We start from the raw sequence: 19,396 nt of genomic DNA on the forward strand, positions 1-19,396 counted from the left end.
TGAATGTAAATGTGTCAAGGCGGAGGCTGCACATTTTTCACAGTGCACTGCACCTGAATGTGCTTATCTTAATGATGCAGAGTGAGAGCGGAAACTTCACTCATAGAATCTGCCGTGGAAGGAAGAGAAATGAAGACAGATTAGTGGAGGATTCAACTAAGAAAAGAGCTGAGGAGATGGGGAGAACATGAGAGAAGAGAAGAGACGAGAGAAGAGAAGAATCATTGGAGAAGAGACTCCAATGATTTACATATAAAAATAATACAAATCATATCAGTTATTTTACTTTGAATTTAGTAATTGGGATCATTCAACCAGAAATAAAATTTATGCCATCATTTACTCAGCCCCATGTCAAGAGTGCCTTTCTTCTGGGGAACAAAAAAGATGATTATTTCTGTTTTAGTCCATACAGTCAAACTCCAAAACAACACTGAACACCTTCACTTTTCAACATTTTTCAAAATATTTTCTTCTATGTTCCAGAAAAGAAAGAACGTTTGGAATGATATGAGGGTGAATAAATAATTTCCTTTTTGGATGAATTATCCCCTAATAAGTAGCATTGGTTTGTTTAAGACCCTAAAAAGAATGTGAGGGTTAAAGCCGTTATTGTGTAAACTCACTTGCACTGTTGCCAGTAAGTTACTGGAATTAAGATTTACAGTAGTAAACTGTACTGTTTTTACAGTAAGTTTACTGTGAAAAATCTAATTCATCGGTATACTATGTAATTCATTCATTTTAATTTTATAGATTTCATTTGATTTTATTATTTTTTTTATATAGAATTCATTCATTACTGGGATTAAATTAAAACAGACACAATAATTACAAAATATCAAATTCTTTATTTAAAACATTGCATGTATAACACTTAAAAATATAGTCTTCCAATGCTGGAACAGTGCATCTTCACCATTTCTCCTGTCTTAGGACGTTTTGCAGTGCATTATGTTGTATCCTCTTGATTTATCCTCACAAAGAATTTATAGGAAACAGAAACATAATGGGGAAAAAATACATAGCCATCTGCAAAACCCAGGTGCTGCTCCAAAACTTGGCCACCACCTTTGCTCTCCATCCACTTTGTTAGTGACAGAAATGTGTTCCCTGGAAAACAAGTAGAAATGGCACACTTTTAAAAGGCAAACCCCATGTAAAAAAACATAAACCTCTCACAACTATAGTTGTTCTCTTTCCATGAATTATCAGCCTCAGGGTGGCTAGCCTGCTCATGTCTTTCTTGATGCTTCATTGCAGTTGCCTTTAAAACAAACATTACAAAAAATGCATTAAATCTTAAATTCCATTAAAACCTATAACAAACTAATTCTAAAACTAGAAAGGCAGCTAGCCATAAAATTAGTTCAACCTAGCTAACTGTCACGGTGTGTCAGGCAGGAAATCGCAGGAGACTCAGGAATCTTCAATAGGAACATTTAATAGTCAAACTTAGAAACACGGAGGACACACACACACTAAACATAACTGAGATTGGACAAGGACTGCAATGAAACTGAATGCTTATAAAGAACAGGAAACAAAAAAGTAAATGAGATGATTAATAAACACAGGTGAACTAAATGAACGAATGTTAACTAATGACAAGAACCGGAACAAAACCAAATATGGGCAAACAGGAACTAAACAGAAACCAACACGTGACACTAACATACGTTTTTTTTCACACTAGGCTACTGGCCAGCATTAACTAACACCTCAACAAAATTTCACATTAGTTTAGTTAATGTTAATATAAGATAAGCGTTGCTCGTTAAAAATAATTTTAAATCGGTAATTCAATAAGCTGACAAAAGTCGTTTTTACCTTGCTTGCAGGTCTTATTCTCTCGTAAGGTGCATCGACACACATCGACATGTAACGCATCCAGTGTAGACAGTCTCAAGCTTGCGGCATTGTAGACACAGTGTTGGGCAAATCCTGTCAGTACAAATGTAAGCAATTAGGAAAATAAAACAACTTCAATGGAATGGCACCCAAGAGGCCGTTACAGCAAATACAGTAGTATACAGCGATTTAAAAAAAAAAATACAGTAACGCTGCCTCCCAATTCGCATACTATCCGTCCTAAATAGTATTTGAAAATAGAATTAGTATGTCCCAAATCATAGTATGTTTAAAAAAGTATGCCAAAGATTCCCGGATGGTCTATTACTTCCAGTTAGAATTTGAAGTGTACATCGATGCACATTCTAATGGCTAATATTGCCCACAACATATTGCACTGTGGACAAGGATTTGATTAGAACTACAAACATGCATAACAAGTGTTAAAAATATACAAACATGGCGGATATGCACGACTGACGGACAGGTAGAGAAAGATGTACCTCTTAATTTCTCTTAAATACAGTAGGAAATCAAATTAAACTAAATGTGGATGATGTTAACTGTGACCAGATGATTGACAGGGCAGTTTAAACAGTTACATAATGCACGTAACAAAGCAACAGTGCGTCTGTTAAAGACGCAGCTATGACGAAATAGTATGTCCCAAAGAGTGCCTACTATTCTGCTACATACTCGAAAGTATGTACTTTTTCTTCACAAAAAGAGTACATACTTTTAGGTCATAGTATAAGTAGGCGAATTGGGACGTAGCATAAATCTCTGTATGTGGGGTCTGACATCACAGAAAATTCCCATGATGCAAAGGGTATTATTTACTGTAAAGGGAAGTTGCAGTATTACACTGGATGATATACAGTAAATAACTGTAGACATTACAGAAATGTCTAACAGTGTACGTTAAGTTTCAGACACAAATATATATTTCATTACGTCCTTACTCCCTGACTGCAAAGACAAATAGTGCCTTGCAAACTGAGAGGAGGTGCAAGGGACTGATTTTCTGCCGTGGCGCATGGAAGAGACTCAGCAGAACGTTTAATCTCTGTGTGCTTTCTCAACCTAATGTGACAGCCCAACCGGCCTAGAGCGGCTCAGTACCCTGTAGTCCTCCCAATATCTGTCAGACCCCTGCTCTTCAGGCCTGCTCGGTTGGCTCACATTCTGCAGAACTCGCAAGAGCAATCTGCTCAGTCAGATGTTCACTAGAACCCCTGCCCTGCTTCTAAAAAAGATCTTCCAAAACAGTCACACACCCTGAATTTTCCAATGCCTTGTCAGCCTGCTGTGATGTCATAATGCATGATGTCATTAGGACAGGGAACTGAGATTTGTTCTTCAGAAAATAGCAAAATCAAATGATTAACTATTCTATAAAAGGTTTCATGAATCTCTAGTGTAAAATGTGGACTGATTCCCAAACATTAATTCAAAATTAATATTCTTTTATGAGCTATTTCTTTTTAGTAAATGAATTTTAATCTTTTTAGTCTGAATTCTAAATAGATCTTGTTAGCTGACTATTTTAGTGAATCAAAAACATATTGCACGATGGCTTTGTCTGATCCTTGAAATCAGAATTTTTATTCTTAGTGAATCAAGAATATACAATGTTGTTTGAATTTCAAATAGCTTTTATGAGCACGACCAGTGTAGTTTGATTCCTGAACAAATTCTTTATTGTAAATCAAAAACATACAGTGTATCTAATGATCTCTACATTTGGCATCAGACTTCTGAGGGCACTGAATATTGTAAGAATTGCATTGCATTTCTTCTTTCCAAACATTTGTTCCTCAGAAGTTCTAAAATATCATTAATGGAACCCGTTAATGAACCACAATGGACAGAAATAGAATAGAGCCTAGTAGAGCTGTCAGAGCTATAGTGGTCATTTGGCTGATGTTAGTTGAATCCGGCTCACAACATGTCCTGATTTGCTTTTGCCCTCTTTCTCCATCATTTCCTTGCCCCTCTCCACTTGTCTATAAATAAAGGGGGCAACAAGGCCAAACTAATTATGTTAAGAAAAAAAGAAGAACATGATCGCGGCAAGACCGAGAAGAAAAGAAAATCTTTGAGTACAAAGAAGAAGAACAAACTAATTTAAAACCTTCTCTTTTTCTCCTTGGTGCAAATACACTAATCCTCACTCTCTTTACCTATCCTTTTCTTTAACAAACAGACGCATACAGATCCGGAGAGAGAGGCAGCTCCCAGCATGTATCCACTGTTCTTTGTTTTTCACCTGCTGTTAGTCTAGGAATCTTTTCTAGCATCAGATAACTCCTCTCAGCAAGCAGCAAAAGGGGACGGTGACACTTGGAATTTCAAAGTGCTGCCATGTAGGCTGATGCACATTCAAGAAGCAGGATAATTAACGTCACCCATTCAACTTGCTCCAAATCCGTGTAAGCGCCTACGTGTCCTGCCTGTTACACATTAACAAAAACACAGTGGGTTGATTGAGAACGAAATATTCATGTAGTATACTGACAGATGGCTGAAACAGAGGCAAGCATTCCAATTTTTCATACTAGAATGTTGTTTTTCTTCTAGGTCTACTGAGATCTATTCGTGCACTGTATTTAAATCAGTTTTTAGATACATAAAATAAATTTTATGGCTTTTCACAATTGAAATTGTTAATCCAAGACCATTCATTTTCCATCCAGGGTTGCCAGGTTTTAAAACTTCACAAACTTCGCACTACATTGGATGTTATACCACTTGATACATTCCCTGGGAATCAAACCTTTCAGGAATTTTCATATTTATGAGGTTAGTAAGATTGATTGGACAAATACAGATTGGCCACACAGATTCTGTATTCTTCTGAAACACACTGGAAAAATCTCTAAAAAACACAAAAATAATAATCACTCAAGTTAATGCATTTGCTTTCGCTTTATACCCTGAAATTAAACGCAGTGTGAAATCATATGAATATTTAAAAGGTAAGAGGCAGTTTATGATCGGTTGTCTGTGAATAAACAACTTCAAAGCATTGCTAACACATTTGTGAGACTTTGCTTAACCCAGAATTTAAAAGAGGCCTTAACTTGGTTTTAAAAAGATGTTAACCTAGGGTTAAGTATAAATTTGACAGGTCAATTGATCTTGGACTAATAGGCGTGGGGTTTATAGAGCTTATAGGCATGGAGTGCTTTCTCCAAAGCCACTTCCTGTGTGATTTACAGTCTCCTCCAGTCGGCACATAGAAGAGCTGAGTGTCTTGCTTCCATTCCACCATCTGTCCTGTCATTCTGCATTAGTGTCACACATGCCACAGCCCTGACCTGCAGCCATAAATCAGTCTGTTCTCTGCTCTCCGTTCTGCCCTTTCTGCCTGGGAGTCTGCCTCCTCTGCTGTTTCTTCATTCCGGCCGCACAGAGACAGGCAAACTCACACACCCTCTCGCAACCACCCAGATTTTCAATCAGCCAGCGGGAGGAACCCAGGGCCATTCTGTTTATCGTGTTTAGACCAATGTGGGTGCCCAGCTTTATCCCAAGAATCAAATTAAACATGGAGCACACTTATTCCGCTCCGAACAACCAGCCCTCCCCCTATCCCACCTCTTTTTGCTTATTTTCCCCCGTGAAACCATTGTGCTGAATGAACGAAATCTGTGAGTTGTTATTTGTATTTGCCATTCTGGGAAGGAGCCAAGCATCACCTGAATTTCAGTCGGAATTCGCTTTCTTTATCTCGAAGCATCTTCGAAGGTTTTAGTTCATTCTTCTATATCCGTGTCTCTCGCACTTCACACTTTTCTTCCTACCTCTTTTCTTTCTCTCGCTCTCTCCGACTAGTGCTGTCTCCCCTGGGCTGGAAATGAATTCCGAGCAGGCAGAGGCTGCTGGTGTGACAGTAGCCAATGCAGGCGTCATCGTATTCTCTAGTCAATTACCCTCTAATGATGTTTGAATGTGAATTGCTTTCCGTGTCCCTGAGCCTTTGCTGAGAGACTCTTTACCAAGTGTTAGAAATGAAATTTAAGTATTTATACAAGTGTAGAATGGGTTCCTGACTCATTAAAGACTTGGACAGCTTTATTAAGGAGACTGCAAAACTGCAGTTCGGCTTGTAAGTTTGTGTATTTCTTGCACAAACTGCACACTTTTTTTTCAAATTAAATAAAAGGAATCATAAAAATGTAATCTGCTTTGAATTTAGTACTTCCCTTGTAAAGTTAGTTTAAACACTTAATGTATACACAAATTAAATTCAAAAAGCTTTTTTTTTTTTTAATCGTAGATGCTTTTGTTGACATCTGGTTCCATGACATCTGGTTGACTTTTCTGTTGCACAATATGTGTATAGATATGTGTGTGTGTGTGTGTGTGTGTGTGTATACACACTGCTGTTCAAAGATTTGGGATCAGTACGATTTTTAATGTTATTTATTTTTTTAAAGAAGTTTCTTATGCTTATCAATGCTGTGGTTATTTGATCAAAAATACAGAAAAAATGTAATATTGTGAATTATTATGATGTTAAATAAGGTTTTTATATTTTAGTATCATTAAATAGATAGATAGTTTAACTGATTCTGCAATTCGTGTGTAGTTATGATCTTATGAGCACAGCTGTACTTCATAAAAACAGACTTGCCTACTCTGGATACATCCGAGGTTTAGATAATAGAGTTTAGAATGATCGAATCCAGAAACTGAATCCCATTTTCAATTTCAAACTCATTCTTCAAAGTCAAATCCAGGTGGTTTTCTTGTGGCCAATCTCGTTCAATAACTAATATTGAAAACCTGATTCCTCCAGAAGCAGACGGTGCTAAGTCATGCTCGCTCATTCCCCCCTTGTAGAAGGCATTGCTGAAAAGTTCTGGTCCATTAACCTGGCTAAACATCTTGGCTTAGAATGCAGATTAACTCAGCATGCTCACCCCACCTGACCCTCTCCCTTCTTCTCCACATAACCTCACATCACCACATCTATAGAGCTTACAGTCTCCTTGACCTTCATATGTCTCTTTGATTAAATTAAGGGGCGAAATATGTTATGTATCTCCAAGCCGTTTTCATCTATGCTGTCTGCTTTTCCCCTCCTATAAGCATAGACTTCATGAAAAATAAGACTCAGCACACAGATCCAGACTCAGCTTGAGATCAAACTGTATTGGGAGAGTGGCAGCTGCTCTCCCCAGGGCTCCTTGGTGCACTGCAGCAAATCTATTTCACTGTATTATTAATACTGATAATTAAGGGACCACCATGTTGTCGTGTTTTTTTTATGAAAATTGTACAACATTATCTAATTCAAAGGGCCATGGCAACACTCCCGTGTTGGTTAGATCAGTATGTCTCACCACCTGTCCAATGTTTTTCTCATGTCCTGTAGGTCTGGTCGTCCTGTGAGCTTCACGGTGGTCTTCAACACTCCAAGCCCCGTCAGCAAGATCTCCTGGGTCAACCGGTTACACTTAGCAAAGATAGCACTGAGTAAGTTTAAATTTTATCCTCCGCTAACTCACGACTAGAGGTCTGTTGATCCAAAATATTGATTATGATTTTTAAGATCTAAAAAAAAAAGAAAAAAAAGAAATGTGTTTATTATTATTATAATTGTTGTTGTTGTTGGTCTTGTTGTTATTATTATTATTAGTAGTAATACTAGTAGTATTAGTATCATTATTATTGAAAACATTTTGAAAGATTATTTTAGAATTTTTTATTCAGAATTCCTCCTGAGACAAATGCCAGAAAACGTTAATGATAATACAACGTAATAATAATAATAATAATAACAATAATTTTATTTAGTTATTTATTTACATATTATTATTATTATTATTATTATCAATAAAAAAAAAAAATCCAGAACCAGATGGGTGTTTTGTGTTTATTCAGAGTTCATATAAAAAAGGCCAGAAAATGTTTGCTGCATGCAGTAAAATAACAGATGATAAAATAAAATTTCACGCTCTTATAGCTTGGTTATCTCATTTCGGCATTTACAAGGTTGTGACTTGTTGGCTTCCTTTGTGTTTGTCACATCAGTGATAAATCAGAGTGCAGCCAAGTTTTATACAGGACTTTTCAATGTGTAAAATTGTTTTAATATGTTTTAACCTTAGGGCAAGGCGATATTCAGGCAATGCATTATAAACTGTAACTCACATTCCATCTATAACAAGCTAATAGAAATTGCCTCTCTGCATCAGAGTACTGGCATTTTTTTATGACTCTAGAACAGGGGTGGGCAAACTTTTTGACTCGAGGGCCACATCAAGTTTTCCACATTAAGTGAGGGGCCGCATAATATGAAGCTTTGATTTACTTAAATTTTTTTTCTAAATTGACACTCACTTACTACTGTACTATGTATACTTGTACCTACATGGCAGTTCTATTCTTGTACCATCTCTATTTTTATGAGCACTTTATGACACACAGATAAGTTGCATCGGTGTACAAATCAATTAATGTATAAGACACATTTTATCATTTCATTCAGAAATAATGTAAAATACATGAAACGTTTACAAACATTAGAAACATGTATTTATATTCCCTACACTCCACAAACAATCCTGTAAATTTAGCAGTGTTCAGAATAGAAAAAAGAACGAAAACACAAATTATAGTGGCATTCACTATAAACATATATTATAAACGCCCAGCCTAAATATTTAAAGTGAAATTGAAACTAGCGGTGTGGTTGCTGGAAAATGCACAATACAAACTCAAAACAAACTCACTTGAATCTGATTGGCTGACGAACGTTCTAAGGTGTGCAATTATTTTCAGGGAAATGCACAGCGAACGTAGTTCCAGGCAGCTCTCGACCACATTACAGTTCCGTATCACTTCGCCAAATGATTTCAGTTATTTCGAAAGGTCTTACAACAGCAATACAACCAAAACCAACAAGACACTGGCCAAATACAAAAATCAGACAGATCATTTCCATGTTTAGCCCAAAAAAAAAAAATATATATATATATACAGTATATACACACATATCTGATCAATGTGTTGAGGTGTGGCAACCGTAGTATAAGCGGAATAATTGACTGCGGACCGTTGAATTATTAGAAAAATAATGGACACCCGAAATGTTGATGTGGCCACGACACAAAATTATTCCTTACATGATTGTGAAAATAATTCCATGTAAGATTTCCAAACAGCTGGACATTCATGCATTAAATATTGTTTTAGGGCCTTAAGCTATCGATGTAATAAAGGTGCTTCATTGAAATTGCCACATTAAGGCATCTAGATTGTTGTAAGTTGTGATAAAGCTCTTTAAATGTAGTTTTTGGGCTTGAATTGAAACTCAAATCTAGCAGCTTGGATTATTTCATTGATGCCATGCATGAAATCAGTCTCTCTGTCAGTCTGCAGACCATCAAAAACTACTACTGACTGATGGAGCTTCTCAGGGCCTTGTTTTTGCATCTTTTTCAACACCAGCTAAAGTTGAACTAAAACAAAGTAGCAGTTTTACTTCAAGGGGCAAAGATTGCTCCATCCTACTTGATGGGCACACAGAGAAATTAGCAGAAATAGGGTGAACTGTAGTACATCTAGGAGCTAATAGCTGTAAGAGTATTGAAACCTGGTTTTGCCTCTTATATAAGATTTGTAATCATTCTGAAGTGCAAAGTACAATTTTCCAAGCTTTGCCTTGTTTTTTTTTTTTTTTTTATGGTCTTACATATGCTGCCGATATGATTATTTGTGAGCTGTTGTTGAAAAGACTTTTACGGTGTGGTGGCTTCTGCCAGTGCTGTAAGGAATCATTCTCAAGGTCTTGGGGTTTTGATGCCAGAAGAGATCATCAGACAGTAAGGCTGAGAGACCCTGCAGGGAATAATCTCTCAAATTTGTGTCCGTACACTCTTTTATGCAGTTGTTCTCTTGGCGTTTTCAATACATTTCATACATAGCCGTTTTACCTTTCTTTGCTGTCTTTCCAGCCTGCCACCCAGAAGCAGACAGAAGGCCTTAATTTTCTGTTCTGTGACCAAAGAGGCCTCATCATATATTTTGTCTAATGTGAAAACAGGACCATATGTATGCCTCATTCTCATACAGACTTCTATACACGCAGGCAAATACACGATTATAACAGGATTATAATAGAAAAATAATTTGTTATATAAATGGCTATATTCACATTGATTATACTTGAATAAGTCATAATTTGATTAATAAAACTCTTCGTCATGGCAATAGTCAAATAGCAATCTCGGTTGACATTAAGTGGATGTTGGCAGCGTAAGTGGTAACATCTTTCACAAAAAACAAAAAAACAACTAGATAACAACTAGAGAATATCATACATTCATGAGAATCTTTCTCACTCCCCGCCTTTTTTTTTCTCTCTTTCTAAGACAGGACGTCATTATTCAACCTGCTAATATCGTTGCGCCCACACGTTACCTACTCATTTAGCCAAATGAAATTACAATAACAGAAATGCTGGTGCAATTTCATGGGGGGCCTGTTGTTGTCTTTTTAGGACATGTGAGTCTGATATAGGCAGGAAAAAACCTTTTGAATGGAGTCATTTGAGACTCTGCACCTCTGGAAGTGCATTACAACACAAGCCACTTCCTTGTGTTATCAATCCCTATATTCCTCCATCCTTCAGGTCCACTTTGACACATACTGGATTGATCCTTATTTACAGATCCTGCGGTTCTCCACCCCACCTGTTTTCTGATATACGCCCTGCTTTGAGGTGTAACTTTTGTTTGATATAACATGCACAGAAGCTGTTTTGTCACTTATGAGGGCCATTAACAGGTTTCCACGATGGGTAACATATGCTTGTATCTGCATAAAACAGGCTGTCAGAAAACAGTGTTTGTGATATTGTGGCAACATGCTGGGAACTCATGGGGCGTGAGATCGAGAGCTTTAGCATGACTGTGGATGAGTGTGTCCTGAGGGTTCCATTAATTATGAAGATGTGGTTCAGATTGCCACCACAACAACATGTGGTGCAAAGAAAAGACCCAATTCTTTTTCCAAATGCTCCCTTGTTGCATGTTCACATGTGCCAATTTAATTAATATTTTTGACATGCAGGCTTCAAGGGTTCCTATCAGAAATGGCCAGTTCTAGTGAATCGGTACTAATATGACAGTTCATGTAAACAAACTGATTCAAAATTGATCCATAGATTTACGTTCCTATGTGGCATTTTAGGTGTTTATTTTGTTTGTTTTTTTTTTTTTTTTTAAAGCAGAATATTTAGTAAATGCTAATAAACGCTGATGTGCATTGCTGCATTTAATAGGCAGCATATGTATTCTTTACCTACATTTGGAAAAAAATGTGTTTAGAATATATTATCTGTCTGTCTGTCTATCTATCTAAAGACATTCAAATCTATAGAAATAATATACACTGGTTTGTAGATTCAATGCAGTTCATTTTCCTTTTTTTCTGCTTGTAGTCTAGCTAACTACTAAATTGTGACTAGTTTATAGCTTGGCAAACTAGTTTCAAAATAGCTTCCTCAGTACTAGGCTTGTAGCAAATTTATGTAAGTAAATTTATTCAAACATAGGCCTACACCCCCCCCCCCCCTTTTTTTTTTTTACTCACATTGTTTTTAAGCATTTTACATTTGTTACATTTTGTTCAATTTAAATAATATTTATTTGTGAACTTATGTTCAGCTATTCCTTTTAATAGTTAACTTTTAACTATTTTTGCATTTTTTGGATTATCAGTCATCAGAGCTCTGTAAATATTGGTCACAGATGGAGATTTACTTAATAAATTTACTTATTCACTAAAAACTCCCACAGATCATGTTTTCACGCTATTGTAATCTTGCAAATCTTATTTTGACATCATAAAGTGGTTATCTGTAAGTGTGTGTCACGCGTTGATTTCTGTTCAGTTCCTGTTTGTCCTTATTTGGGTTTTCCTGTTCTAGTTAAGTTCATCATCGTTCATTCCTTTCACCTGTTTTGCATTAATCATCTAGTTAACTCCTTTGTTCCATTTTCTTTATAAGTCCTCAGTTCTGCCCTTGTCTTTGTCTGAGTTTAACGTTAATAAATGGATTTACGTTGTTACGAGTTGATGCTACTTCGTTCTCCTGATCGTTTGTTCTTGTTGTCTACAACCACAATTGTTGTCTCACACAACAGTGTGTGAGTTGTTTACTTACTTTTTAAAATGAGTCTTCCTATTAACACCATTATATTGTTTATTCAGACTGATTTGCCAATGCGCACGAATACGAGGTGGGATTTATCACATGAACCAATCATAGCCAAACATAACCAGTCATATCGCAATGGAGGCATTGCCTCCTCTCATGTGACTTTCCCCCATTCATTCAATTGCCCAACCCCCCCCAATCCCCCCCACACCCAACCAAACCCACCGCTTGCTTTAGGGGGTCTGTTTAAACCCAATGGGCCTCATTTATCAATCTAACGTAGAAACGAATGCGATCCGTGCGCACAAATCAATTTACAGAGTTCACACGTGATTCATGAAACATTCGTATGCTGCCAATCTCATTGTACGAATGATCACATGTCAGTTGAATATCACGCCCCTAAAAACACCTCGGTTTAGAAGCCTCACCCTAGAGTTTACGACACGGAGAAACGCAACCTGGCCTAAAAGAATACTGGTAAATATAAACATTATAGCCTATTTAGTTCCCCTCACTCTACAACAAATATTTTCAATTTAACATTATTCAGAACAGAAGAATTAAAAATAAGTAGTTATAAAATTATATATTAAACTATAAAATAAAACACAAAATAGGCTATAGTGGCATTCATTATACACAGCATACAAGCAAAACTGAAACGGCATTGGGCTCACAAGCCTGTCTCAGGGGCGAGAGACTCCTGCTGTAACTTTACCTGCTGGTGTCACTGTAGGACTATGTTTCTTTAGAAAAAACAAGTGATTTATACACTTTTTAATAATATATACACTGCGTTATATTTTGTAATATTGCCATTGTTTTATTTTTGTATTACACATTTTTTGTTTCATCCTATATTTTGAGGAGGCACTGCCTTCCCTTTCTTCCTCGGAGGAAATGCCCCTGGCACACATGCATAAATATATATGCACACATGCAAAAGAAGGCAGATTGGTTAGAGCTGACAGAAAGCTTAGAAATGAAAAGCTGGAGAGTTGCAAGATGTGAGATCTCAAATTCTAAGGCAAATTCTGTTTGTGTTCATCTACTCAGTGTTCTTTGTGGTAAACAAAGAACACAAGGATGTGACTGATAGTAAAACATTGTACATTAATCGCAGGGAAGAAGACCATTTGTAAACCTGTTGTTGAGATGGATCAGGTTGATGATAAACACTGTTTGTCAGTTTGAAGGAAAGGCAGTGGTAGTTCTCCCCACTCCACCTGAGTGACACACACTCCATCTCCTCTCGCTCCTGATCAGTGATCACTGCTGTGGTCTGTCTGGCACGGCCATATAATGAGAGAAAAGAGACCTTTTAGAACAATTCTGTGAAGCGCTAGTGGCCTTAACCTATCTGTTTATGCATTGTACAGCTTAGCAGGAATAACCTAGCAAGCAGAAATAACATCTATGGATGTCATAGCAACTGTGATTTCCTTATTTTTTTTCCCAACATTTCCCTGCGACCGAGTTAGTGAGCTTTCCTTCATCAAAGCACTTTTTAAAACCCATTGATGCTTCCTAAGAAAATGCTAATGCTAAAGTGAAAGGAAATGATGAAAGCCAGTGTTTTCTAATGCTGTTACTACACACAAAGGATCTTTTAAAGTAACTATACCCTTCACTGAGTCTTATGCTTCCAAATGACTGACTAAAGATTGTGACTTTTTGTCTCTTTGTGTAGTATGAGTTTGATTCTATTCTATTCTATTCTATTCTATTCTATTCTATTCTATTCTATTCTATCGTTAGCAGCTAAGCCATGGAGTTATACACTGACAAACATGCTTTATATGTAATTCACATTAATATTTAGAAATCATACAGCATGTACAGGACACTATGACCTTTTCTTCTAATGTGAATGTGTAATGGTATTAACTAAGCTATACTGTTATGCATTCACAAAATGAAAAATAAGAGTGTATTTTTTTATGATTTATAAATATTAATAGGAATTCAATAAGCAATTGTGCAGCTCAGCACTGATCCCTGAAGTGTCAGGCAGATATCCTGTGAACTCTTTTGATTCGACTATATCTTTGCTGTTTTTTCAAAGTACTTATAGATTGGTCTTCTTTGTAATTAATCATCACAGTAGATTTAAAGCCCACCGCTGTCAGTCGATGATGCTGAAGCATAATTAAAAGTAAATCCCTATTATGTGATGCTTCTGTATATTTGCTAAGCTCCTTCTGGAAAAACTGTTTGGTCCACGAGTGGTTATTAGCTACTGTTGTAAATGACAAACAAGTTCGATGAAGTTCAGTGTATTATATTGGAGTACATAGCTGTTAATTAAAAATGGTGGATGCACACAAATAGATGTGCCTGCTTGTGCTTTCACGGCTTGTGCACCTTTCTCAAAGAGTCAAGGCTGCAAACCCCTGATGGAAGCATCTGTGTATTACCCAGCAAGGCTGCGGTTCAGCTATTCATACCCTCACTGTGTGGTGGTTTTCTGGCCTGTTCTGATGAATGATTTCAATTATGCATTCAGATGGTACTGAAGACCAATTTGGATGTTTAAGGAAAAAGCAATACAAGAGCACTAATAGTTTGGGTGCTGCAATTAGGTGGTCATGTGAACCTAAGTATAACACAATATATTTTTTAATTGTGGAGCAAAGTACAAAGGGATGCCATGCAAAACTATTTACTGAAGGAATGTTTTGGAATATGGACAAGTATGCACTGAGGTATGCATTTGTGAAAATATCAATTACTGCAGAAAATAATTCAGGCTTCTTTTTGTACATGCAGAATATAAAAAGATGATAGGGCTGGGCGATAAAATGCTAATGATAATAATCGTGATTGAATTTTGCTTGCTATAACGAATGATAGCAAGAGGTCAATAAATGTTTGATAAATTGTTTATGCGCCAAAAGTGGAAATTTTCTACAAATTGCCATCATTTACCATGGGTTTACTGTAGTAACACCAACTGCACCATGGTATTGAGGCAGAAATGTGGGATATTTGTGTGAAATTGTATTATATTATTAATTAGGGCTGGGCAAAAAAAATGATGTTTTTTTTAAATGATGTTGATTTGATATCGATTATCATAAGCCATGAATTGATCTTTTCTGGTATTTATTTCAGCAACTATTTAAGATCTGATTAATGTGAATCTTATCATTAGTCGTCTCCATTAGATGTCACCCTCTTATTTACCTTGTGCGATGTTACAACAGAAAGCCTGTAATTCATTCTGTGCTTATCTTGGCAGAGATACTGTTGACAAGAACCAAGAACAAAGCAATATGCGCGATTTGCAATGCTCAATATTACAAATCTGTGGAAGCATTTGACATCACACGTAAAGGTGCCATGATTTCCACAGATAATGAATGAATGGTGCATGGCGCGATGCACTGTTTTGTTTTGTTTACTACACACTTACTAAAGCACGGACAACGTTTGCAATGGTTTCAGCCTCTGCAGTCTCACTATATGATGATATGAACACAAAAATATAATCTCCAGCTGCTCTGAGAGTCACTTCATTAGCATTTTACCATTTAATCTGAGAAAACAACCGTCATATCAGTGATATGATATGATATCACATACACAGCAGCTGCAAGTTCTTCATGGAAACCTGTCCAAATAAAAGTTTGGTTTAACATGAAGAAACTGTCAGAAACATAAATGACTATTTAGCAGGCTTAAGACTCAATAACAACAATGCTACTACTACTTCTTTTTAATTTTACAGTAATCATCTGTTGTTGCAGCGCTATGTTTGCAAAAAAATAAAAAGGTTTAATTTTCAGTTGATTAGGATAAATTAAATTAATGTTTTATGCCTTCATCTTATTACCAGAAAAATTAAGAACAGTTTTTTATAGGGCGCTATTATTGTTTAAAAAAGGACCCTATACAAAAAAGAAAGCAAAAAGAAAAGAAAACAAAGAATAGCTTTAAAATACAAGCCTGTGGCTCTTAATTTCTTTTTATTAATTCACCATTTGTAAACTGATGTTTACTGTTCATTTTTTTTTAAGAAATATCAATAGCAAAAAACGAGGATCGAATCAAGAATCGAATCGAATCGAGAGCTTGCAAATTGAAATCGAATTGGGACATCTGAATCGATACCCTGCCCTATTATTAATGTAGACATGAGTTAAATATATTAAAGGAGTAATGGAATAAAATTCATGTTTTTTCGAGATTAAGCTATAGCGTTTGTGGATTTATAATAATGTATTTAGACTACTGTTGGAATTACCAACAGTACTGTTACCATGGAATTGAGGTGCTATATTTGTGGTTTTAACTGTGGTTATCATGATCTAAATATATGCTACTGTGGAAGACCAGTGGTTAATTGTAATACAACCTATAAATAAAACAGTTAATTGATTACAATTCACCATATAAAACTGAGGTTGTTACAATGTTTACAGATGTTACTAGTGCTGGGTGGTATACCGGTTCATACCGAATACCAGTGTGTATTTTTCTTATGATATGATTTTCTTATTTTAAAATACCGCAATACCGGTGTATGTCATTTAAACAATGTTTGGAACATGACACTGTTTGAGAAGGGGTTTCTTTTCACTGTTGTACTGTGGTGAGGGAACAGCTGTATGTGTTACTGAGCGTAAAAGTTTAGAAACTGAAGCTGTAGAACTAACTCATCCACACTGACCGCCACAAATATCCACCGCCCCCTGCCATCAGCTCCTATGTCTCACACACACAAATGTGACTTTAGCACTATATTTAGCAACTTTCAGACCCTTTTAGTGGCTTTTTTTCCATATAATATACATACTGACAAACCTAGCGACTTTTTTGGTTCAGTTGGAGTCTGACTCTCCCGGCGCCCGACTCTCTCGGCGTCTGTTCTGTGCAGTGAGCAGCAGAGAAGCATCGCATTCAGTGTGCCCTACCGCAGCAGATTTGTCAATAAATGAATACAAAACAGCGTTTCCAAGCACCTGTTATAGTTTGTCTGTTAATATCATGTATTTTTATTTTTTTTAGTTTGTTACTCGGATGCAGCAGTGCCCTGCATGAGACAAAAAGTAATATAGCCAAATTCACTGTATAGCCGCTCTTGATTGTAGATGTATGTTGATTTTATCAGACAATGTTGCGATTATAAATGAGAGTGACTCCTGGTTAACATGTATTAATGGGTCGTGTTTAGTCATTATTAATGTGGAATTGTTCTATGGCAATCTACTGCAGTAGGCTATTTCCTCTCTCAGTCAGTAGAAAATGTGGTTAACATCCAGTCATGCATTAAAAAAAAAAAAAAAAAAAAAAAGTAATTTACTGTGAAACTGGTATAATTTTGAAAAATACCGTGATATAAATTTTTGGCCATACCGCCAAGCACTAGATGTTACTATTTTTGATAATAAACAAAAATTTACATCTGCATCCTATCTCGAGCTACTCCAACTGTCAACTGAAGCTACTGTTGAATGTGCATTTTTAAGAGACAAAAAATTGTTCATATATTATTAATATTGTAGCCTGCACTGCAAACTGTGCTGAAGATATGATTTGAAACAATATGACTTAGAACATGCTTAAACTAAGAAATTAATGTTCTATTACGATATTCATTTTGTTAATGAAGAATGACTTGAAAAGTATAAAGAAAATGTGAATTGTTTGTCATGTTCTGACCATTATGAGTAGTTTAAAACCACAATTAATGGTCTGGTTTCTACAACTTTCTACAACTGTCTTGTTACAACCCCAGTTTGAAAACCCCTGCTTTTAAACAACTGCACAGCTCAGATAACATACTTTCCTTTTATAGAAAATAATTATATTAAATGTAAGTGCTTTAAAAAATGTAAACTTCATTTTTCATCCTTTAAACCTTCCAGACAATGTAATCCACTGTAAAAGCCTTACTCTAAATCATTGGTCTCAAACTCAATTCCTGGACGGCCACAGCTCTGGACAGTTTAGCTCTAACCAGCTCTAAATCACACCTGCTTGGACGTTTCTAGTGATCCTGAAGAGCTTGATTAGCTGGATCAGGTGTGTTTGATTAGGGTTGGAGCTCAACTGTGCAGAGCTGAGGCCCTCCAGGAATTGAGTTTGAGATCAATGCTCTAAATGCTCTATACTTAACAAAAACAAATAGAAGAAGCTAAATGATTTTCTGTGGTACTTGACATTACACAACTAATGCTGCCAAGTGAGCTTCACTTCAGTTGAAGCCAGAACATTTGTTTAATACCAAAACAATACAGAAATAATTTGACAGCCCCATTTCTTATCATTCGCATACTTTTATCTGACAGCTTTGTGTGTGAGCATGCTTTTTGCCTATATGCAGATGTATTCCAAATACATTTAACTTTTATTTTATCCCAGTTTCTCATCCAGTGTCTGTCTGGTGGAGATACCTGTTAGCCTCGAGCCTAAATCGTCTCTCCTGTCCATCATTCTCTCACCTTCATTCTCGCTTTCTGCTTTTCCATTGTCTCTCTATCTCTCACGCTCTGACAGCGGCTATCAATGAGCAACCCCTGGTTAAATCCAGGCCTCCCTGATGAGGTGCACACTTGTTTGCTTATCCTTTGCTAAGCGGCTTGAGTTTTACGACACAACATGAATAGAACGATGGTTGCTGCATTGTTAATGAGGGAGTGAGCAGAGACTGTGTTTGGCTGCTGAGTTTTGGCTTGTTCTTCGCATTGTGTTAGCCGGGGTATTGGGAGCTTACGCCAACAGAATGCATTACGCCTGAGTCATTAGCAGTGCTAGCCCTTGCTATGCAGGGGCGCAAGACAGGCCTCAACAACTCTAATGCCTCATCTCACTTGCCAACGCAGCATTTATTGAGAGCGAAACATCGATTATTGTGCATTATTAATATATTTAAAAGGCCTGCATTTCAGTCGTACCATGCTCCTAGTAAACCAGTGAAAGCTAGCATTTACTCTTCTCTACTGAGAGTTTGAGCATGTATGTTTGGACAATCTTGGGTATGTCTGAAAAGTGTTGGTGTGTTGGAAACTGGGATATTGACCTTTTCTGACAAATAAATCAGCAAAGATCACATTTTGTGTTGAACTATTAGCTAATTTAATAGCTAGCTTAAGTGTTGCAGTGCGAGGGAGGTAAACCGCAAACCCAATGACCCCTAAGTAGGGCTGACTGACAGCTAGAATTCAATTACAGTGATTTAGAAGTGAACTACGCTCCTCGATCATCTCTCCAAAAGGACAACTTGTGATGAGATCATAGCACAACTGTTTTATTTAATGAGAAAATCTAAAGAATTCTGTCCTGATTGCGAATGGAAAGGAGACGTGGTGGGTGGAAGGGTAGACGCTTTTGTAAGTTAGTAAAATTCGCTTTCATGCTTCACTG

The 19,396-nt window shown here is 36.6% G+C and overlaps 1 protein-coding gene across 1 annotated transcript in view; it reads left to right on the forward strand.

Moving 5' to 3' along the window:
* The window catches only part of LOC306856646 (rho guanine nucleotide exchange factor 10-like protein), a 123,837-nt gene that overhangs the window by 56,755 nt on the left and 47,686 nt on the right, over positions 1–19,396 (forward strand). The window contains exon 18 of the mRNA XM_079396004.1: positions 7,235–7,335. Within this exon, the coding sequence (XP_079252130.1) occupies positions 7,235–7,335 (101 nt within the window). The remainder of the gene's footprint in view (positions 1–7,234; positions 7,336–19,396) is intronic.

This window comes from Barbus barbus (assembly GCF_936440315.1).
Source record: "Barbus barbus genome assembly, chromosome: 37".
In the NCBI taxonomy this organism is placed as follows: Eukaryota; Metazoa; Chordata; class Actinopteri; order Cypriniformes; family Cyprinidae; genus Barbus; species Barbus barbus.